General features: G+C 44.7%; 1 protein-coding gene across 2 annotated transcripts in view; it reads right to left on the reverse strand.

Moving 5' to 3' along the window:
* TAOK1 (TAO kinase 1) overlaps positions 1 to 20,144 on the reverse strand; it is a 126,945-nt gene that overhangs the window by 31,967 nt on the left and 74,834 nt on the right. For both annotated transcript variants that reach the window (XM_075904565.2, XM_025179815.3), the window contains exons 4-9: positions 11,754 to 11,855; positions 8,822 to 8,867; positions 7,653 to 7,749; positions 6,569 to 6,682; positions 5,546 to 5,637; positions 2,487 to 2,580 (exon numbers count right to left, since the gene is read on the reverse strand). In XM_075904565.2, the coding sequence (XP_075760680.1) occupies positions 2,487 to 2,580; positions 5,546 to 5,637; positions 6,569 to 6,682; positions 7,653 to 7,749; positions 8,822 to 8,867; positions 11,754 to 11,855 (545 nt within the window). The remainder of the gene's footprint in view (positions 1 to 2,486; positions 2,581 to 5,545; positions 5,638 to 6,568; positions 6,683 to 7,652; positions 7,750 to 8,821; positions 8,868 to 11,753; positions 11,856 to 20,144) is intronic.

Consider the following 20,144-nt stretch of genomic DNA (forward strand, 5'->3'; position numbering starts at 1 on the left):
TCTGCCCCAGACTGCCCCGATTCAGCCGCTGCTGAAACTGACCAGCGGCTGATTCCAGGAAGCCCGGGGCAGAGCACCCCAGCTGCTCTGCTCCTGGGTTCCCAGAGTCAGCCGCTGGTCAGTTTCAGCAGCGGCTGAATCGGGGAAGCCGGGGGCAGAGCAGCTCCAATTGTCCAGCACTTCCGGGTTCCAGATGGTGCCAGATCATCAGGAGTGCCGGACTATTGGATGCCAGACCACTGGAGTTTTACTGTAGATCCTTTAACCTCTACTGAGAAACTGACTCCTTGTAGAAATCCAAGAAGAGCTTGCAATTCAAAAGCAAAACAAATTTTGTGCCTGTTATCTAAAGGCCCACATGACTCTGAATGTCTTCATCAGTGTGTAAATTTAACTCTAAGATTTTACTAGCATATATGCCTTGTGCTTGCCCTCTGCCCAGGATGAGTTTAACCCACAATATGTACATTAGCACAAAACCTAAAACGTATCAGACGCATCTTCCAAAATATTTCAAAACCCATTGGCAGGGTGACCGTGTGGGATGTAAGTGAAAGTTTCATTAATACACATCTCTTTAGATGCTCAACTTCTACATTCTGCCCCTTCTTCATTTAAAACCACTGGCTTCTAGACAGATGTTACCATGGACATCAATATTATAGCATTTCAGAGATTTTCTTTTCCTCTCTCCCCCCTCAAAAACACTCAAACCAAAACAGGCAATTACTTGATTTTTTTTCTTCTACTGGAGTTTTTTTTTTTTTTAAGCAAATTATATTCTTGCCTATTTTGGTCAGAAAAAAAAAATCTCTAAAATGACCTGAATCTTCTCTGTAAATATCACGTGCAAGCATCTAATCAGAACATCTGAGGTTATAAAAAACCTGTAAAAGCACAGCGCACTATATTACAATTCAAACGTCAGGACTGCAACGTATCAAACAGTGTGGTGACACTGGCGGGCCAGACGACAGCTCTTGCCCAGGGCTCTAGGCATTGTCTGAGAGCTGACAGCCTTGTAGCTGGAGACCAGACCAGATCACCTGTATGTTAGTTTTGCTCAAAACTTGTATTTATTTAAAATGTGTTTAATGTTTAGACTCTACAAACTACTTGTAAGTTGTGGCTCGCATTAGTCTCGCTTGTAGTTTCTGTACTCCATCCTGTAAGAAAATATGTAAGTTTTGTTGTACAATTTTGAACTCTGAACTTGTGAACTCAGGCAAGGGACTCATCCCGCACCCCACCCACCCAGGAGTATCAAAAATCAGATGGGCCACCACGAATCTTCAATACAAAAAGATTAGTTAATGGTCCTGTCCCACCTAGAAGTGCTACCTGCTCTCCTGTGGGCATTGAAACTGAATGAAAGAAATAACACAAAGCCAATGAAACATTTTTCATCTTTTCTGTTATTTGAACTCTGAAAGGCCAGAGATTCTAACAAACAGAGATCCCCGGGGTTGCCTGCTGAGTCTGCCCTGAAAATACTTTGAATTGACCACGAGGAGTCCAGTGGCACCTTAGAGACTAACAGATTTATTAGGGCATAAGCTTTCCTGGGTAAAACCCACTTCATCAGATGAACTGGCAGACACTTTTAGGATTTAGATGCTACCTCATGTGTGTATATGCTAAGCTGCTAAGAGATTCTCATTCCTTTTTTCTGGTTGTTAATCATTTAGTTTCATACAGGATCAGCTATAGGTGTTCTCTCTGTGTAATATTTAGGGAACCAATTGATCTGTAGGTGTGACTCTCTTCTGTGCCTGTGATTTTTGGAGTAAGTGATCTTTTATCACTAAGTCCAATTTGGGTGGAAGATAGGCTGGAAAATCAAAGGGGACTCCATGGTAAGGCTGTTATAGTGCAGGAGTTCACATTTATTCTGGACTTGATGAAATCTAATTGTAGGACACATCACCAGTTTGAGGGCTCTGCCCGGAGGTAGGTACTCATGGTCATGGGCCACTGGGCACAGCATAACAATTACTATCAAGTGTTTTACTGTTTAAATGGATTCATCTGAATTCTGGTTCAAAAACGTTCAAGACCAGGAGGCACAAAACAGGACCATTTTATGTGTGTTTGCAAAAATCTATGTAAGAAAGGCAAATACATAATCAATGGCTTTCTTCAGCAAGGCAGTGGTTCCGTAAACCAAGCTTTGGGTTTCAGAACCTTTGTTTTTAACAACAAAAAATAATCATTTGCTGATAATCTCTGGGTTTCCAGTGTTTACTGACATGACTTACTGTTCTTGCAGCAAGTCTGCTGTTTCTAAACTGCCTGCATTCCTAGACTTTAAAATAGAATTATTCAGTGGTGAATTTTATGCACAGAAAATGTAAGTGCACCTACTTTATCAGCCTTTCACAGTTCACATCTTTCCAACAGGAACCCTGCCATTTCAAGAGCCCGGCATGACAAAGCCCTCCATTTATAGCAAATCTCTACAACGCTTCTCTCTCAGTGATACTCACCATTCATTGGACTGTAGTGTAGGGGATTCATTCTGCGCTATGTGATATAAGGCACTCATTGCATTCATATTAAACAAAGGAGGCTTCCGTTCCGCTATACATAAAAGAAAACAATTCATATAGAGTGAAACAGTCTTACGGTTTTCCCCTTAATTTATTCTCATTGCTCATAAAAACACAACAGTGGGCTCACACTAATGCCTGACCCAAACCCTGCAACAAGAGGTGCTGCCATGTGCTCCTACCATTGGTTTTACCCTGGCAAAAGGTGAAAGCGCTTTGGAGATCAAATGCCTTGCCTCGCCAAGCTTTCACATTCTGTGGGTGGTCATGGTGGCGTTCTCTGAATTCACTCTAAATTACCGAAACACAAACAGCAAGAGCCACGGCATGGCTGCACAGCCATAGTACGGGCTCCGAACAGTTAGTTACACAATTGTTTTTTTTATAGCTTAAAAGTACTCAAAATCCAATAGGATGGTAGCAATGTGGACAAAGCTGGTTACTGAAGCTGTCGCAACCACATTTAACTGTTTGGCTAATTTTTTTACTATTCGGAGGGCAGGATTCTCTTGGGCTTTCCCCTCTTGCAAGCATGTGTAATCTCATAGGACCAACACAGCATGAAACTTTAATAAGGAAGATGATTTCACCAAAGCAACAGAATAGATGGTTCATCAGCATGTTTACTGGGTAAAACTGAAGCTCACTGCAAACACTCCAAGGAAACTTCAAATTATGATGACATTTACACCCAAGGGGAAAAGCAACTAAGGAATCTTTTTTAAACAGGGATCAATTCCTATTTTTCAGCTGCTGATGTGCTGCTGGTGCTTTGACACACATTCTTCCCCTAACCTCCCCCCAAGTACTGAACAATAATATATACAATGGATGTCAATGGACACTCTTCATGTTTTAAGATTTAGTAAAACAGTCTCATGCCCCACCAGGTGACCAGAACTCTGGAACTGAGGGATGATTTCTGCCCCACGCCTGCCGAAAGTCATACAAAAGGACAAGCACACTTCAGAATACAAAAATACAGTATGAAATAAAGCACAAAAGGGGTGTGGTCACCATGAGCTAACTGCATTCTTGGGACACTGCATCCAGCCTAACCTCTAGTCCACTCAGAGCATGATTATATCATGACAGCCACGCCCCTTAAAGCTGCTTTCTATTGGCAACAAAAATTTTGACTCTGAAGGAGTCTCTTGGACGGACTGGAAGAAAAGGAAACTGGCTGCCTGGAATGTCAGACAGCATTTTAGCTTAACAGTGTGGCTCACCCGAAGTCGAGTATTTCTTAGAATGCTCACTAGCCAATCAGATTGTTCATTCAGTCACTGAAGCTTTAGAACAAACAAGACATGATAAGGCAAGATAGTACAGCCCCCGATACACTGGGATGCAGGCAGGGATAGGTCTGCCACCTCAGAGTGCATTGGCACGGAACAGCATGAAAATATTATCCACCAGGGAGAATGGAAACTCGCACGTAACGAGAACCCTTTTAAGGAGACATGCTGCTTCAAGTAGCCCATTCTAACTGCAGCGCCATGATTTATTTCTTGGGTGAGGGTGCTCCTACTTCAAGACTGGATTGCCAAATCTTCCTTAAGAGATCTTCCAGAGAAATCTGTTCATGTGTGACAACACACGCTGCCTAGCTCTTTTTACCCCAGGCTTCATTAATACAGGACTCCTCAAGGAAACTTTACACAGTATTCAAAAATGGAAGTTTACATTTTGGTTTTCACTTTTCTAGCCATATGTGATGTTGGTTCTGTAAGGTCTATTTTCTGTATTTTTCTCAGTTGTGGCTCACGCTTTTTCTTTCAAAGATTAACTGGCCCCACACAGACAGTAAAACCCCACTAATGCTAGAGTGTGTGCTGTCTTCCTTGTCTAGAACAATCTTTGTAATGAAACCACAGTGATAACTTGGGTTTAGTCTACACTGACAATTGAGCGACGAAGCTTTTGTTGATCAGAGGCGCTTAAACACCTTCCCATTTCCCAGGGCAAAAGCTTTGCCACCCAAGTACAGGAATGTTCTCCTGCCCACAAAGCAAACGCTGCTTCTAGGGATGGAAACAGCAAGGAGACCTGTGGCACCTTACAGCAAGGGTGGGGAACTTAAGGCCTGGTGACCGGATGCAGCTCCCAGCTTGCCTGATTCCAGTCCCCGAGGCTCAGGGTCCCCTCTCCAGCACTGGAGAGCCTGTGCTGGTGTTCCAATCCTCCCCCACTGCTCACCTCTGACTGATTTTTCTGTGGGTCAGTGGCCCCCCAACCCAAAAAAGGTTCCCCCGGCCCGCCTTAGAGCCTAACAGATCAGGGAAGCTTTTTGTCAGCAAAAGTGTGGACAGTGTTTACACTACTTGACTTTTTGCAACAAGGCTGTGTCCACTAGGGATGTAAAGTCACGTTTAATTGGCTAACATTTCAACTTATTGTTTCACTGATTAACTGATTAAGGGGGGGCACTCCAGCCTGACTGCAACACCCCGCTGCCCCACACCCCCGGCTGCAGCCCTGTCAGCAGGGTGCCAGGGCCTGCCATGGACAGAAACTGTCCCATGGGATGCCGGAGCAGCCCCTCTCTGTGGGACACCAGGGCCCATTGCAGGCAGAAGCTCCATCACAGCAAGCCCCCCATGGGGTCAGAGCTGCTCCACCCCTACTGGTTAACCTTAACCCATAAACCTCAGCCATTAAGGGTGAGGCTAACTGGTTAAACCTTCACATGCCTAGTGCAGACACAGCCACATTGCTAAAACTGTGTAGCGCAGACATACCCTCACTCTTGATTTTTGATAAATACCCGACCACTTCACGCTAAAGACCATTTCTAAACAAGGAAGCACACGCAGATCTCATGCATAGTAACTCAGCTCAATATGCTCCAGCATTAAACAATTCATATCCTCAGAATGAAGTTTAAACATTCCTTTTAGTAGAAATTAAATATACTCTACAGCATTTACACCACAAATTGGACATGGAGGAAAATCTGTCTGGTAATCTAGTACTTTTAAAGGAAGATGGCTTACCTAACTCAATACATGTTATTCCAAGAGACCAAACATCTACTTTGCCATCATACTGCCCTTCGTCCATGGCTAAAATTACTTCTGGGGCCATCCTATAACATAAAAGTTAAATTCTCATAAAATTCTACACAATCATTACAATACTCCAGAAGCATTTCAACCCAATTGACCATGGGATAAATTGACTATTGTGAACTATAAAAAAGCAAGAAATACGGATACACAAGATATCAGGCATGTGTCTGGGTCACTTCAATCTGGATTTGGAGCCCAACTTGGTGAATTCCAGAATGCAATACAACTGGTTGAGCTGCACAGGCAAAGCCAAATGGTGAAATCTACACGATACAGTCTTGCCCTATACTCAGGTTTTCACATTTATGAGCATTACAACTGTCCACATCTCCAACAGTCTTGTCGGCTAACCAATACTGTGACGTATCTACCACATGAGCATAAAACAGCTGCTCGGAGTCAGACCAATGGTCCATCTAGCCCCATATGTTGTTTTCTGACAGTGACCAGTGCCATATACATCCAAGGGAGTAACAAAACAGAGCAATTTCGAGTGAAGCTGTATAAACACCAATAATTAGATGTAGAAGCTGAAACCATACAAGATTTCTACAAAGATTTCTGTTTAATCAATCTGGTATTTCCTACGGGGGAAAAATCCTCTTTAGTAATTTGAGCAACAAGATGCCATGAGAATGTTTGAAATTTCAAATCATGGTATTGGTTGAATAAAGCACGCACATATCTGCTTCAAGAGCATCACTGCTTACAGTCAGGATAAATATCACAGCAAAGCAGATACAATTTATGAACAGTAAATAAAACACTGTACACATTTGAACAGAACAAACTTCCCATAGCATTCAAAACTGTATTTACAAAACACATTTTAATTTCAACAGAACTGCACTGTCACAAAAGAGGACTGTAGTAAGGTCCAAGCAAACTGGACAGCCCACCAAAAAATGTCACTTCTTGAAGCCACAGATGTGTAAAAATTTTCCTTACCAATATGGCGTCCCCACAAATGAATTGGCAGGAGATGCTATGGAAGCAGATCCAAAGTCAGCAAGCTTCACCTGGCCTGGCTCTGTCAGCAGGATGTTTCCTGCCTTGATATCTCTGGTTATGGAATACAAACATCACAAATCAGTCACACATTCAAGTTATAGGATGAACAAACTGACTCCTGTACCAGAGTTTCAGTAATAAGGGGGTAAATCAGCCTTATAGCATGCCTGATCTTGCGATCTAGTTTGGTATCTTAAAGAGCCAACTTCAGATTTCAAGTATCGGAGGGGTAGCCGTGTTAGTCTGAATCTGCAAAAGCGACGAGGAGTCCTGTGGCACCTTATAGACTAACTGAAGTGTAGGAGCATAAGCTTTCGTGGGCAAAGACCCACTTCGTCAGATGCTCCTACACTTCAGTTAGTCTATAAGGTGCCACAGGACTCCTCGTCGCTTCTTCAGATTTCAGTGACTTCTAACTGAGCACCAAGAAGAACCATGTAAATTACATTCATCAAAACCATAAGAGATGGCTCTCCCCTTTTTTAGACAGACTACAAAAATTTAATAGTTCCAATAACTAAGCCATTTCACTCCTACCAAAATGTGACAGGTATCTTTTTTAAAAAATATGCAGACTGTTTGCCTTCATTTCGCCCTGTCTATGTATTTACATAAAACTAGTTTTTAAGAGGGCTACTACTTTTATGTGAAAAAATACAAGGCACTTTTCACACTGAAGTTGCCAAAAAGCTATTCAGTTGAACTGTGTGCTTAGTCAGCCTTGGTGTTCTGTGCTTCAAGGGATGATCATCACCACTGAATTCAACCCTGTAAAGTGGGCAAAAGCACAGCAAATTCAAGTCACTTCTATAGCAAAACAGGTACAAGAGAGATTGCATGCAGGGATCTTCCTGGCACAGTAGAATTATGAATAACTAATTGTAGAACATATGGACACTGCAAAAAAAAAAAAAAACTCTCTACAAACCTTAAATGTCATTTACATCATTGGGGTGGTCAGCCTGCAATCAACAAGATAACTTCCCTGCAAGTGGGTGACACTAACTCTGGCTGTACTTACCTATGGATCAGATTGTGAGAATGCAAGTATGCTAGTCCCTGGAGAGCACCGTGGGTAATTGCTGCTATTTCCACCTCTTGCAATGGCTTTTTATGAACTTAAGAAGAGAGTGCATTTGAAATTCATTATTAAAGAAAACAATCCAGTTTATAACATTCAGTGCATACTTTCAAAGATGTAAACAGACCTAGAAAACTGTAAGTTCTAGTTTTACAAGGCCTATGTCCTGCATGAGGAACACATGCAGTTTACAAGTAGTTGATAGTTTAACACTGCAGCTACTCATTCTATAAGAAAAAGGCCGCATAGCTATACAGGTTGGACCTCCCTGGTCTGGCACCCTCAGGACCTGACTGGTCCTAGATGAGGGATTTTGCCAGATATGGGGAGGTAATTGCTAACCCCCCGCCACCGCCTCCACCCTCTCCAAGACCTGGTCCAACCACCAGCCTCCGGCCCAGCTCCCAACTCTTGTTGGTCCCCACTACCCTGTCAGTCCGCACTGCCACTGCAGGCCAGACTCCTGCTGCCACGAGGGGCTCCCACTGTCCCACCAACCTGCAGGGCTCCCAGGTGCTAGGTCACCACCAGGACTATCTGATCCTGTCGGACCATGGATGTTTCCAGACCAGAGCTCCTGGTTTAGAGAGTTTCAGCCTTTATTCACATCTAAATTCTTGTCAGATTTTTTTAATATTTTACCAGTGATATGTGAGGTGAACATTTAATTAACCATTAATGAATTTCAACAAAAAAATTACAACAAACTTCAACTTAATGAGTGGCTATATAAAACTGTAGCAACGCACACTGGAGAATCCAGGCCACCAAATCTTTTCCCCAGAACTCTTCCAGAGGCCAAATGAACAACTCGATAGCTCATCTCAAACAGTGCGACAGGAAGTGAAGGCAACTAACAAAGCGCCTCATTTAGCAAAATTTTGCTACTGGATGAAGACTTGTTTAGAGATAGTATGAGAAGACAAAAACTGTGCCTAGGAAAGCTATATGCTTCAGAGTAATGCTGCAGAGATATACATTTGTAAGTTATTTCAATTTTTCACCCTACCCAAATAATTAAAAAACTGAATACTGCAGAATAACTTTGATCCATAAACTATTTGATTATAAATTTCTTAATTTCAATCAAAGTAATCTTTGAGACATACCTTCTAGTAAGTCTGATGCTGATCCTAAACAATATTCCATAACAAGCTGTGTGGGGAGAAATCAAAATAATGTATTACAGAATACCTAGAGAGAAGTAAATGGTGACTAGATTGTCACTGGACTGTGAACAGTGTGTGATCCAGCACTCATTGAAGTACCATGAATCTTGTGTTCTGCTGAAACTACCGTTATCTCCCAAACTTTCAGAAAAATAAGCCTAGGCCCGAGGTATTGGAAAAAAAGAATTAACAAAACCATTCCAACAGCTATACTGCCAGTGAATTTAAATTCCCCTCACACTGTACCTCTGTGATAAGCAAAGAAAAGGGAGTTGCATGTTGTATATGATGGCTGGAGCAAGGGCAGTGTTTAGTGATATAACCCTATAACACTGAACCAGTAACAGAACGGTGTGAGGTTTACACTGAACGTCTGCCACTTTAGCTCTGCTGGCAAGAGCCCTAGAGCTGACCAGTTATAACAGTAAGAAAGGGCTTCTGCTGGGATAGCTTATTTCAATCAGGACACAAGTAGAAGCTTTCCCAGCGAAAGCTACACGAGGTGCATTTGCTGGAAGAGTTACACTAGCAAACCTTTCCTGGTGTAGACTAGGCCTAACTGGAGAATACCTGCTTCCAAATAGGACAATACAACAATCTAAACTTATTTGCAGCATAGGGCCCTATTCTGCCATGTTACTGCTCTATGAACAATTTCCATTGAATTCACAGAATTGCCTTGTAGTGAGGAATCACACAGAGCAAAAGGCACAGGATTGTGCCCATAGCACATTACATACAAAAGAGAGAAATAACATATATAGTTACTTACCAGGAATACTAACCTTCTATTCAGTATGTTTGCCACAGCATGTATGGCTAACCATTTGGATTTGTATTTAGAGTATTTGTTATAATTAGATTTCTCAAAAGCTTTTACATATATTTATGGATCTTACAGTACTATGGATTTTGACTTATGAGCAGTATTTACAAATGAATATAATGCAGTACACAATGGTTTTGCAATACTGAACTATTGTAGTTTTAGCAATGGACTATGTGATATGCAACTTTTTCGTGTGTGTGTGTGTATATCTATCTATCAATATATATGCAACAAGCATTTAAAATGAAGACTATTTTTGACTGTATATGCACACATTCCGGTCCAGTATTTGCAACCCAAACCCTGCAGCACTGGTCTAGTTCAGTAGTCCCCAAGCATTTCTGTCCAATGCCCCCCACCCTCTGACTTTTACCTACTCTACACCACTGAGCTGGGGCTTGGGGTGAGGCCAGAGTGAAGCTGGAGCAGTGCAGGATAGGATGGCATTCCTTCCTCACCACCCCTAAGGTTGTCTGGGGGCCCCACGGCACGCCTCAGTTTGGGAACCAGTGGTCTAATGTGTAACAGCCAGAAAGTGAAATTGATTCATCAGACTTATATTATCCAAAGTGTGTAAAAATGAAAGGCAAGAGAAAGAAATCGCATACAACGGGTAAAAGTAAATCAGACTGTCCAAATGAGAATTAAAAAAAATCTGACAGAAAATAATGCTATTTTATAATCTGACTCTCCATTTAAAAGAATTACCCAGCTACACATGGAACACAATCAAAACAGAAAACACTGAAATGCACTGGGACATCAGCTGTGCTGTTTGACAGTAAATACAATTGCCATGCTTGTTTCCAATGCAGTGAAAATGAGTGAAACGCATTCTTCCTCTCCTCCGAGAGGGAATCAAATGGCCAAGTACTTGGTTTCTATTTAACAACCAAGCAACTAAATGAGCTGTGGGCGTTACCATCAATACCCCCCGTCAGCAAGGGAGGAGAAAGTTTTCAGGTTCTCTGGACTTGCCTTAGTTGGCTCTCAGATTCACTGAATGTGGCTGCCCATTTCTAAGCATCTTGGGCTAAAACCTTTCCCTTACCACTCTCTATAGGAGACAAAGATTCAAGTGCCTTCCCCTACAGCAAAGGCACTCAAACCTTCTGGCCTGCAGCCCATCACATGCAGCACAAACCTTTCCGTGGACCGCCAGCCAACCATCCATGATGACAAAATGGGCTGCTGGGTGGGAGGTAGGGTCCAGGCAGGCCCACTAACAGGGCAAAAAGGGCAACTGCCCCAGGGCCCAGCCAAAGGGGCCCAGAGCTCCTTTCAATTGTCACAGGAGCGCTGCTCCGTGTAGCTGTGAGGGCTGGGGAGAACCCAACACCACGGTTCGGGTGGCACTAAGGGATGACTGCCTTTGGCCCCACCCCTTCCACTCTTAGTTCAGCCCTACCCCTTCTGGGGGCACGGAGCTGCTCCCCCTTGCCCTGGGGTGGGTGGTTGTCTGGGGCCCATGGTGGGTGCAAGAGCTGGCTGGGAGTGGGGGATCTGGCTGAGAGGTTTGGTGCAGGGGCAGGCTGGGAGTGTGGGGGGGCTTCTCAGTGGGAGGGAGAGTGCACGAAGGGGGTTGCGGGCGCTCACCTGGCTCTATGCCCCCTGCCACTTCCAGGCACCACCCCCCACCGCTCCCATTGGCTGCAATTCTGGCCATGGGGAGCAGTGGGGCAACCCCCCAGGCAAGCAATTTCCTGTGCTGCCATTGCCCCTTCCAGAGGAAGGGGGAGCGACAGCAGCACATGGATCCGCTTCCTCCCCCACGAGCCAGATCCAGCCTGCGAGGCTCAGGGTTCCCTTCCCTCTCCTTCTCCCCCCCGCAGTGGGAAGCTGACACTATTGCTCCACTCTCGTAGGGGGTGGGGTTGGTGGCTTAGGGCTTCCCGCTGAGGTGGGGGGGGAGTGAGCCCCGAGCCTGCAGCCCAAGTGCAAGACAGGGAAGAGAACCACTGTCCTACAGCCAGCTGGAGACATGTGTTTACTTAAATTTGCCCTCCACAAAGCAATAGAAGAGCAGAGAGAAGAGCAGCTTACCCAAGCTGTATGCTCACGCAAATAGCAGCCTTTGTATTCTATACTGTTAGGATGTTTTATTCTTTGTAGGAACTTGACTTCCTTAATAATATCCTGCCATTTCTGTGGAAGAGAAAAGGAATAGGAAGAAACTTTACAAAATTATTACTTAAAAAGATAGAGAGAGAGAACGAGAAGTGACCTAACCAAGACAAAACGGGGGAGACCTGCATCCTCCTCAAAATATTTGAAGTTGGAAATTCAAAAAAAAAGTTATATTAACATGTTGAGTTACACGCCTCAACGCTGCAAAAAGAAAATGTCACATTTTACAATTTTATTTATCTAGAGAATAAAAACATGAAGGAATTAAATTTTGTGGCAAAGTTCTCTCAATTTCATATTTTATACACGTGCACGTGTAGAACAAAACACAACATTTGATAGCTGAGCTTTCCTGTAGAGGACACACTTCATACTCCAAAAGTTAAGTTGTCTCTTTTTAGAGAACACCCTTTTCCCAGCCAGCCAAACACAACCAAGGCTAAAGGAGGTCAGGAGAGCTGCCATCACCTTCTGTTACTGCCTGCTGCCTTAAAATCAGCCTGGGAGGTGTAAAGACCCAGCCCTGTTAGTAAGTACATTACTTCAGGTCAACCTTCATTTGCCATTCTCTGTTTGACTATATTCTGGATATCATTTCTCCTTTATCACTTTCAATCTTTACATACAGCAGTTTAAATTACCTTACCTACTGATAGGTGAATAGTTCTATGACAATTCATTCTTAAAGGAACCCTGCCAATGTACAGATTACTTTCAGTCTGAACACGGTCTATCTTATATTGCTAAAAATAACACCTCCCATTACTGCTTGCAGTGTTGTTGTAGCTGTGCTGGTCCCAGGATGTGAAAGAGATAAGATGGATGAGGTAATATCTTTTATTGGACCAGCTTCTGTTAGTGTGAAAGAGAGAGAGGCCTTGGAGCTTTTCACAGAGCACTTCTTGGTCCAATAAAAGATATTACTGCCTCACTCAACTTGCACCTAACATGACTGTAACTTTAGAATTAGAGGGGGGGAATCTTGTTCCCCTCCGCCCCCCCCCCCCCTCCACACTTTCTGCTTTGACATCATTTGCGCATGGTCAGTTTCACTGTTCCCCCTGGACTGTCAGTCTCTCAGCCCCCTTTTGTTTGCCTTCCATACACATGGTATTGGGGGGGAGGGGGGGAAGAAGCATGTTAAAATTAGGAGAATATGACTGAAAAATAGAATTGGGAAGAACACTGGATGAACAAAGCACCTGAAACTTAACTCAGTTTAACAACTGACTAGATTTCAAGGTGATAGTGTTCCCTTAACATCAACACAAATAAATCATCAAAAAATAACAGCTCTGATGTTCATCTAAAAAAGAAAAATCCTCCCTCACATTAAAATCAGAAGGTGTAGCTCTGATTTTGTGGGCCCTATCAGCCCTAAGGTCCAATTTCTTTTCTAGGACCCATGCAAGATAGAACTGTACACACAAGGCCTACAGCACAGTTCAGCACTATAAAATCCAGGCTCAAAGAAAGTCCTTCAAATCATGACTGAAGAGAATACCAGTAAAAGAAAAGGAAATAATTTTTTCAAGACTTCTGTTTACATAATGACTCTGTACTTTTACACCTCATGCCAACAGTTCTATCTTATCACCTATGCACAGAGTTGTCCAACTGGGTCACCCTGAATTCATGTAAAGTTCAAACTGAAAAGAAAAACCCAAGAGAAAAACATTGTTTGATTTAGAACGTAAAGGTGACCTGCAAAGGAAAAAAATGGACTAAGTCTCTTTTTTTGTCCAGAGATAATGAATTAAAGGTAGTTTGAAAGTTGTCAAACAATGCACTTGCTTCCTTTTCACGTCAAAAATATTCAGATTTTGTTTACTCTGAAAACCTTTGGTGAAGGGAGAACTAATTAACATTAGTTAACATTAGCTCCTGTTCTGTTCACTCCCTCCAGGGTATCTGGCATTGACCACTGTTGGCAGACAGGAAACTGGGCTAGACCAGGGCTACTCAACATGTGGCCTGCAATGCGGTTTGGCTTTACGCAGGGCTCAACACGCAGCACACAGGTGGGAGCCAAAACAAAAAAACAAAAAAATAGTCAATATAATGATCTTCTGTTGCTATGTGTGTTAGTAGTTAACTTCCTGGACTGTCATTGCTCATTAAAAATGCTGTCATATGGGTGGAAATTGAGTAAATATTGCATTTTATTAATATCAGCAGAACTGACTTACATGGGGCCTGCGTGTTGTGTAGTCTTGCCTTAAACTTTGTATTCATGCCTGTCAGTGTGAAAGAAGCTATTTGTATACCGTATTTTCCGGCGTATAGGGCGACTGGGTGTATAAGACGACCCCCTATCTTTTTAATTAAAAGATAGGGTTTCATCTTATACCCCAGCGCCCCTCCGCCTCCTTTGCTCCCGGTGTCCCTGGTCTGCTGGAGATGGTCCCCAGCAGACCAGAGGCACCGGGAGCAAAGCCGCCAGGAGCGCCTGGGCTGCCCCCCCCCCCCCCCGCCGGAGCCCCTCCGCGGCTTTGAAAGCCTCGGGGGAAGCCGGCGGGGGGGCATCCCAGGCGCGCATGGGCTGCGCCCCCGCCGGAGCCCCTCCGCGGCTTTGAAAGCCTCGGGGGAAGCCGGCGGCGGGGCATCCCAGGCGCGCATGGGCTGCGCCCCCGCCGGAGCCCCTCCGCGGCTTTGAAAGAGCCGTTTCCTAGTTTTTAGCCCCCAAGCCTCTCCAGGAAACATGGGTTCCAGAAGCTGGCTCTAGCTTGTTCCAAGGTCACATTATACTTGCATGCTTTTGCCTGGCTTCCTTGCCTGTCTCTCTTCTGTCTGCTCTCACACATGCATACCCCTACCCAAACCAATACTCAGCCCAAAAGCAGGCACACCCTCTCCCCTATTTGGCTTAGGTCCAAGTTTATGCTTAGGGCATGTCTACACTGGCGAGAACCCCTTATCAATGTGTGGGAAGAGGAGTCCATGCAGTCCCAGCTGCCAGGGACCTGTATGAACTTGTGACACTTATGGCTACAATTCTCAAGCCTCGTGCAAGAAGGGTCTGATCGGGGGACACTGCAGTGCAGAGCCAAGATGCTATAAAGGTCTCAGCTCCTTTAGAGGGTGAGGGAGCGAACTGCCATTCTGGTGCTGCACCCAAGACAGACACAATCCTGGGAAGAGGGTGGCCCCACATATACCACCAGGAACTTTGTGGATACTTCCGAAGGCCCTGAGTCAGCAGAAAGACGACGAAGTTCTTGATGAAGCAGGAGAACTAGATGAGGACGTGGGCTCACAGCAGGGTCTCTCAGTGTGGCAGGCAGCCAGGAATGGTTCTCAAGTCCCAAAGCGAGTGGGGAGTCTCAGCAGCAGCTGGATATGGAGCATGAAGTAAGGGAAGAGAGGCTGGGGACGTGGCTTTGCCGTGGGGAGTCACAGACATGAAGGCAGGTGGCTATGTTTCTGTGAGCTGGCTTAGCCCTTCATAGCTAGGCGCGCGGTCCAAGCAGGGTGTTGATGCACACCAAGATGTTCTAGCATCCTTTTGCGGATTATACTAAACTGTTTAAGATAGTCAAGACAGAAGCAGACTGTGAAGATTTTCAAAAAGATCTCACCAAACTGAGTGATTGGGCAACAAAATGGCAAATGAAATTTAATGTGGATAAGTGTAAAGTAATGCACGCTGGAAAAAATAACCCCAACTATACATACAGTATGATGGGAGCTAATTTGGCTACGACAAATCAGGAAAGAGATCTTGGGAGTTATCGTGGACAGTTCTCTGAAAACTTCCACACAGTGTGCAGTGGCGGTCAAAAAGGCAAATAGGATGTTAGGAATTAAGAAAGGGATAGAAAATAAGACACAGAATATCTTACTACCCTTGTATAAAACTATGGCATGCCCACATCTTGAATACTGTGTACAGATGTGGTCTCCTCACCTCAAAAAAGATATTTTGGCCTTGGAAAGGGTTCAGAAAAGGGCAACTAAAATAATTAGGGGTTTGGAACAGGTCCCATATGAAGAGAGGTTAAAGCGACTAGGACTTTTCAGTTTAGAAAAGAGGAGACTGAGGGGGGATATGATAGAGGTATGTAAAATCATGAGTGGTGTGGAGAGGGTGAATAAAGAAAAGTTATTTATTAGTTCCTATAATAGAAGAACTAGAGGACACCAAATGAAGTTAGTGGGTAGCAGGTTTAAAACTAATAAAAGAAAGTTCTTCTTCACACAGCCCAGAGTCAACCTGTGGAACTCCTTGCCAGAGGAGGCTGTGAAGGCTAGGACTAGAACAGAGTTTAAAGAGAAGCTAGATAATTTCATGGAGGTTAGGTCCATAAAAGGCTATTAGCCAGGGGATAGAAATGGTGTCCCTGGCCTCTGTTTGTCAGAGGCTGGAGAGGGATGGCAGGAGATAAATCACTTGATAGTTGTCTTCAGTCCACCCCCTCTGGGGCACCTAGTGCTGGCCACTGTTGGCAGACAGGCTACTGGGCTAGATAGACTTTTGGTCTGACCCAGTACGGCCATTCTTATGTTCTTATTCTTTGTCAATGGAATCCTGCTTTGGAAACTCTGCTGAGGTACTTATTCATTTTCTCACAACTATTCCATGGCAGGGCTGCTGTTTCCCCACCCCTGTGGAATGACATTCTCCCAACCCACTCTTTGATCTGTGCTGTTTTGCTTCCTGCACAAGCAGCAAGGCAACCCACCACTTGCATCCCGAAGAGCCCGGGGTTTCCCTGCTTGCCCTCAGGAGTAAGATATGAGCAAGAGTGATGCCAGCCTGTGGACTTCATTGAAATGACTTGCATGCAAGCCTGCTGCACAAGAGCGGGCTGCATTCTTTTATGCCCCTCTGCACACCCCTCATCCTTCCGGTCCCATTCCCCAGAACTCACCATGCGCACAGTGCCTGCAGAGATGTGGGCTTTGCTGAAGGATCAGTGGGAAAGTGGCAGCTTACGTTGCTAAAGGTGCTTTGCAGTGAAATGTTTCAACCTTGCGCTGGAATTTTACAATTCCTCTTTTGTTACATTCTTAATTGCAGGGGAGACCTTGACAACTCAGAAAACTTCTCCTGCTGACAGGCCGCGTCAACTGAGGAGGAATAGGAAGAGACTGAGGGAGGTTTAGCATCAGTCATCGATGCAAGCGTACCGAATGGAGAAGAGGTGGGACAGGGAAGCAAAAGATAGAAATGATGCCACTGACCGTACGATCGAGGTCATGAAGGACCAAACAGAGATGCTGAAATGTTTAATCAAAATGCAGAGGAACAGAACTGGCATCAGCCTCCCTTGAAACAGATACAGAATTCTTTGCCCAGCAACCTACCCTCTACGCCAGTGGTTGGAAAACTGTGGCCTGCATGCAGCATGCAACCCACTGGGACTCCACCTGTGGCCCCCCCTCCCCCTCGGCTGTTTCCCCCCCTACACCTCTCAGGCACTGGGGCGCCAGAGCCCCGCACTTACCTGCTCCTCCCCCTCTTCCAGATCTGAAATGCCATGAATCAGCTGTTGGCAGCATTCCAGCTCTGGCAGGAAGGGGGCGCGAATCAGGTGATTTGCGAGCTCCAAAAGTGCTGGGAGGGAGCAGGAAGAGCAAGTAAGTGCAGGGCTCCTGGGTTCTAGTGTCCCAGCGCATGAGAGGCACAGGGGGGCAGACAAGGGGACTGCGGGGCTGCAGGAGGAACCCTCAAGGGCTGCAGGCTGTTGCAGACCCCTGAGATGAAGGAGGACCATTCATGCGACCCGCCCACTCTCTGGGAATGCTCATTTTCCAATACACTCCTCTCCCTTTCACAGCTGTGCTTATGACAGCTGGACCTACACACAATTGTGAGGCTTTCCCTTAAACCTAACCTTGCCTCATCAGCAAACAGTCATGCTAGGTATTTGCAGTGATCTATAAAGGTAAGCCTGTCAACTGGTACAATGACTTTATTTTCTGTTCCACCGCCCATACCTATCGCACAGGCCCCAGTAGAATGCTGTGAGAGGAAAAATGGTACTTAGGAAAAGGAGTGGGATGCGGCAGGGAAGCATCCCCAAAAGAGACACATTTCAGTGTCCCTCGTTGTAAAGTGGTTCCACAAAGCCCCCCTCACATTTCCGGGTTCCCACAGTGCCTAGCAAAAGAATGTGTCGCTAGGCACTGTGGGAGGCATACCCACAGTGCACTGCGCAGACAGTCGAAGGGGGAGCTAAAAATGTGGCCATGATTGGTCGACAGGAAGCAGTGTAAACACACTTTGGCAACCTTTCGTCGCCAAGACGTTGCAATGCAGCATACCCTTCGTTATGAGGGTGAGTTCACACTTCTCAATCTCAGTAGGGTTTTACCTCAACCCAGAACAAGGGTTCACCAAGCGCTGAACACTGTGCCAAAAGTCCTAGGCCGCTGTGCTAGCAGAGGCAACAACCTATTATTCTAAAGGTAAGTTACCTGCAAATATTTCATTGGCTATATGAGAGCGACTGCACAGATGACGGATTACTTGGCCCAGGTGCTACAGCTGTGTGACCACATACACAATAAGCATCCCCCTAGTACACACAGCATCTCATCGCAGCATACACCCCTTCTTTACCACCTGCACAAAAATCAGCACAATCAGCACACACAACTGCAGCCTAGAATGTCTGCTGAATCAGCGAGAAGCAATGGAAATACCCCCAAGCACAGCTGAGACCTCTTTTTGTTCAGCAGATCACCAGGTTCAATTGTCATTGGGATTTATGGTTTGTTAATGTCCAATTGTTAAGTTCTCAGCCATCCTGACTTTTTATACACAAGACTTGACGTATTCCATCCATACAACAGTCCTTCTGCTATTAGTTTTTAATCAGATTAATTAAAACTTGCTTTGTTAGCTTTTGTAAACACTTAGACATTCTTGCTTAACACACTTCAGAACAGGGATGTATATGAGTAGTCGATGTCTTGCGTTTCCCCACCCCTGGCTGCCTCTGTATGAGAGGCAGTGGAGGGAAAGCAGGAACCGGTGCTAGGGGGAGCCAGCTTAAAAACTGGTTCCCCCGCAGTACCACTTGCCCCCCACCTTTCCCCTCCGCTGCTGCTTCTATCTGAGGCAGCAGCATGGGGACAGTGGGGGGCGTGAAGCAGCCTCTGCCCACTGGGATCCCCTCAGACAGTGGCTACTGGACACAGCGCAAGCTGGGCTTGTTCAGTCCCAGCTTGTGCTGAGTTTGGGACCTACCTCCACTGCAGCTCTTCAGTTTAAATATAGTAAGAGTGGGGTGGGCAGAGCCACAGCGGGGGTAGGTCCTGGACCCAGCACAAGCCGGGACTGAGCACCTCTTCTTATCCACTAATCATGTAGCCGATAAACATTTTATAGACTGCACGATTAGTGAAATACCTGCTTCTTAACATCGCTACTTCAGAAGGGGATGCACTTAATGATTCAACCACTGTCTCTTTGGCCAAGCAATGGGGGCTTCAATAGGCAATTGGAGCCCCAAGAAAATCTGAATACAAGTAAAGAAGGCCAAAGCTGACATTACTGATTAAACCTAAGGTATAAAGGAAGCAGGAAAAGAAAACTTTTTTTAAAATGCCCTTCAGGCTCTCCTCTTTGTATGTCATAAAGGAATCAACCACATTTTTAAAAATCCCTTGCAGGCCACCTTTAACACATGCCTCAAAAGCTGATCCTCCCATATTCCAACTTAGTAACTATTCATCTTAACTCATTTATGTTATCCAGATCTAAAGCTTCTCAGCCCTTTTGAACTCCCCAGAAATATCACTGTGATCAACAACTTGGTCTTTGTTTTTCTCTACAGTCTGTTGATGGCTTAGTCCAAACCCTTCCAAGTATCTCTGCTTGAATTAGGTAAACATTTTAATGAATGTCACAGTCTTCCTTTCAAATGCAACAACTGGTATTCAGCTATAAGGTCTATCCTTCTAGAGGAAGAAAAAATAAGGTCAGTCCAAGCAAGTTATTGACTAAGCAAGTGCCTGTCCCAACTTGGAAGTTCTACTTGTTATACTTGTAGAGGTATAGCATTAGAAACCCCCATATGGACACGCTTTGCAATATAAGGATGACTTTTTTTGGTTATCTTAAACCTGTTCTCAAACAATATAAGCTACACTGAAAACACCAAAATAAAGCACACACAAGAATGTCCACTTAGAAGGTTATGCTGGTATAATGATATTGGTTTATATTCACACTTTAGGTATACCAGTATAACCTTCCCATGTAGACAAGCCCTAGTAACAAATCAAGAGCAAATCAAAACCTACGTCTAAGGCTCCTAAATTTAGTTTTGAAACAAGGCATGCCCCTGTTTAGATGGT

The sequence above is a fragment of the Pelodiscus sinensis genome, chromosome 21, assembly GCF_052426305.1.
Source record: "Pelodiscus sinensis isolate ZL-2025 chromosome 21, ASM5242630v1, whole genome shotgun sequence".
Lineage (NCBI taxonomy): Eukaryota > Metazoa > Chordata > Testudines > Trionychidae > Pelodiscus > Pelodiscus sinensis.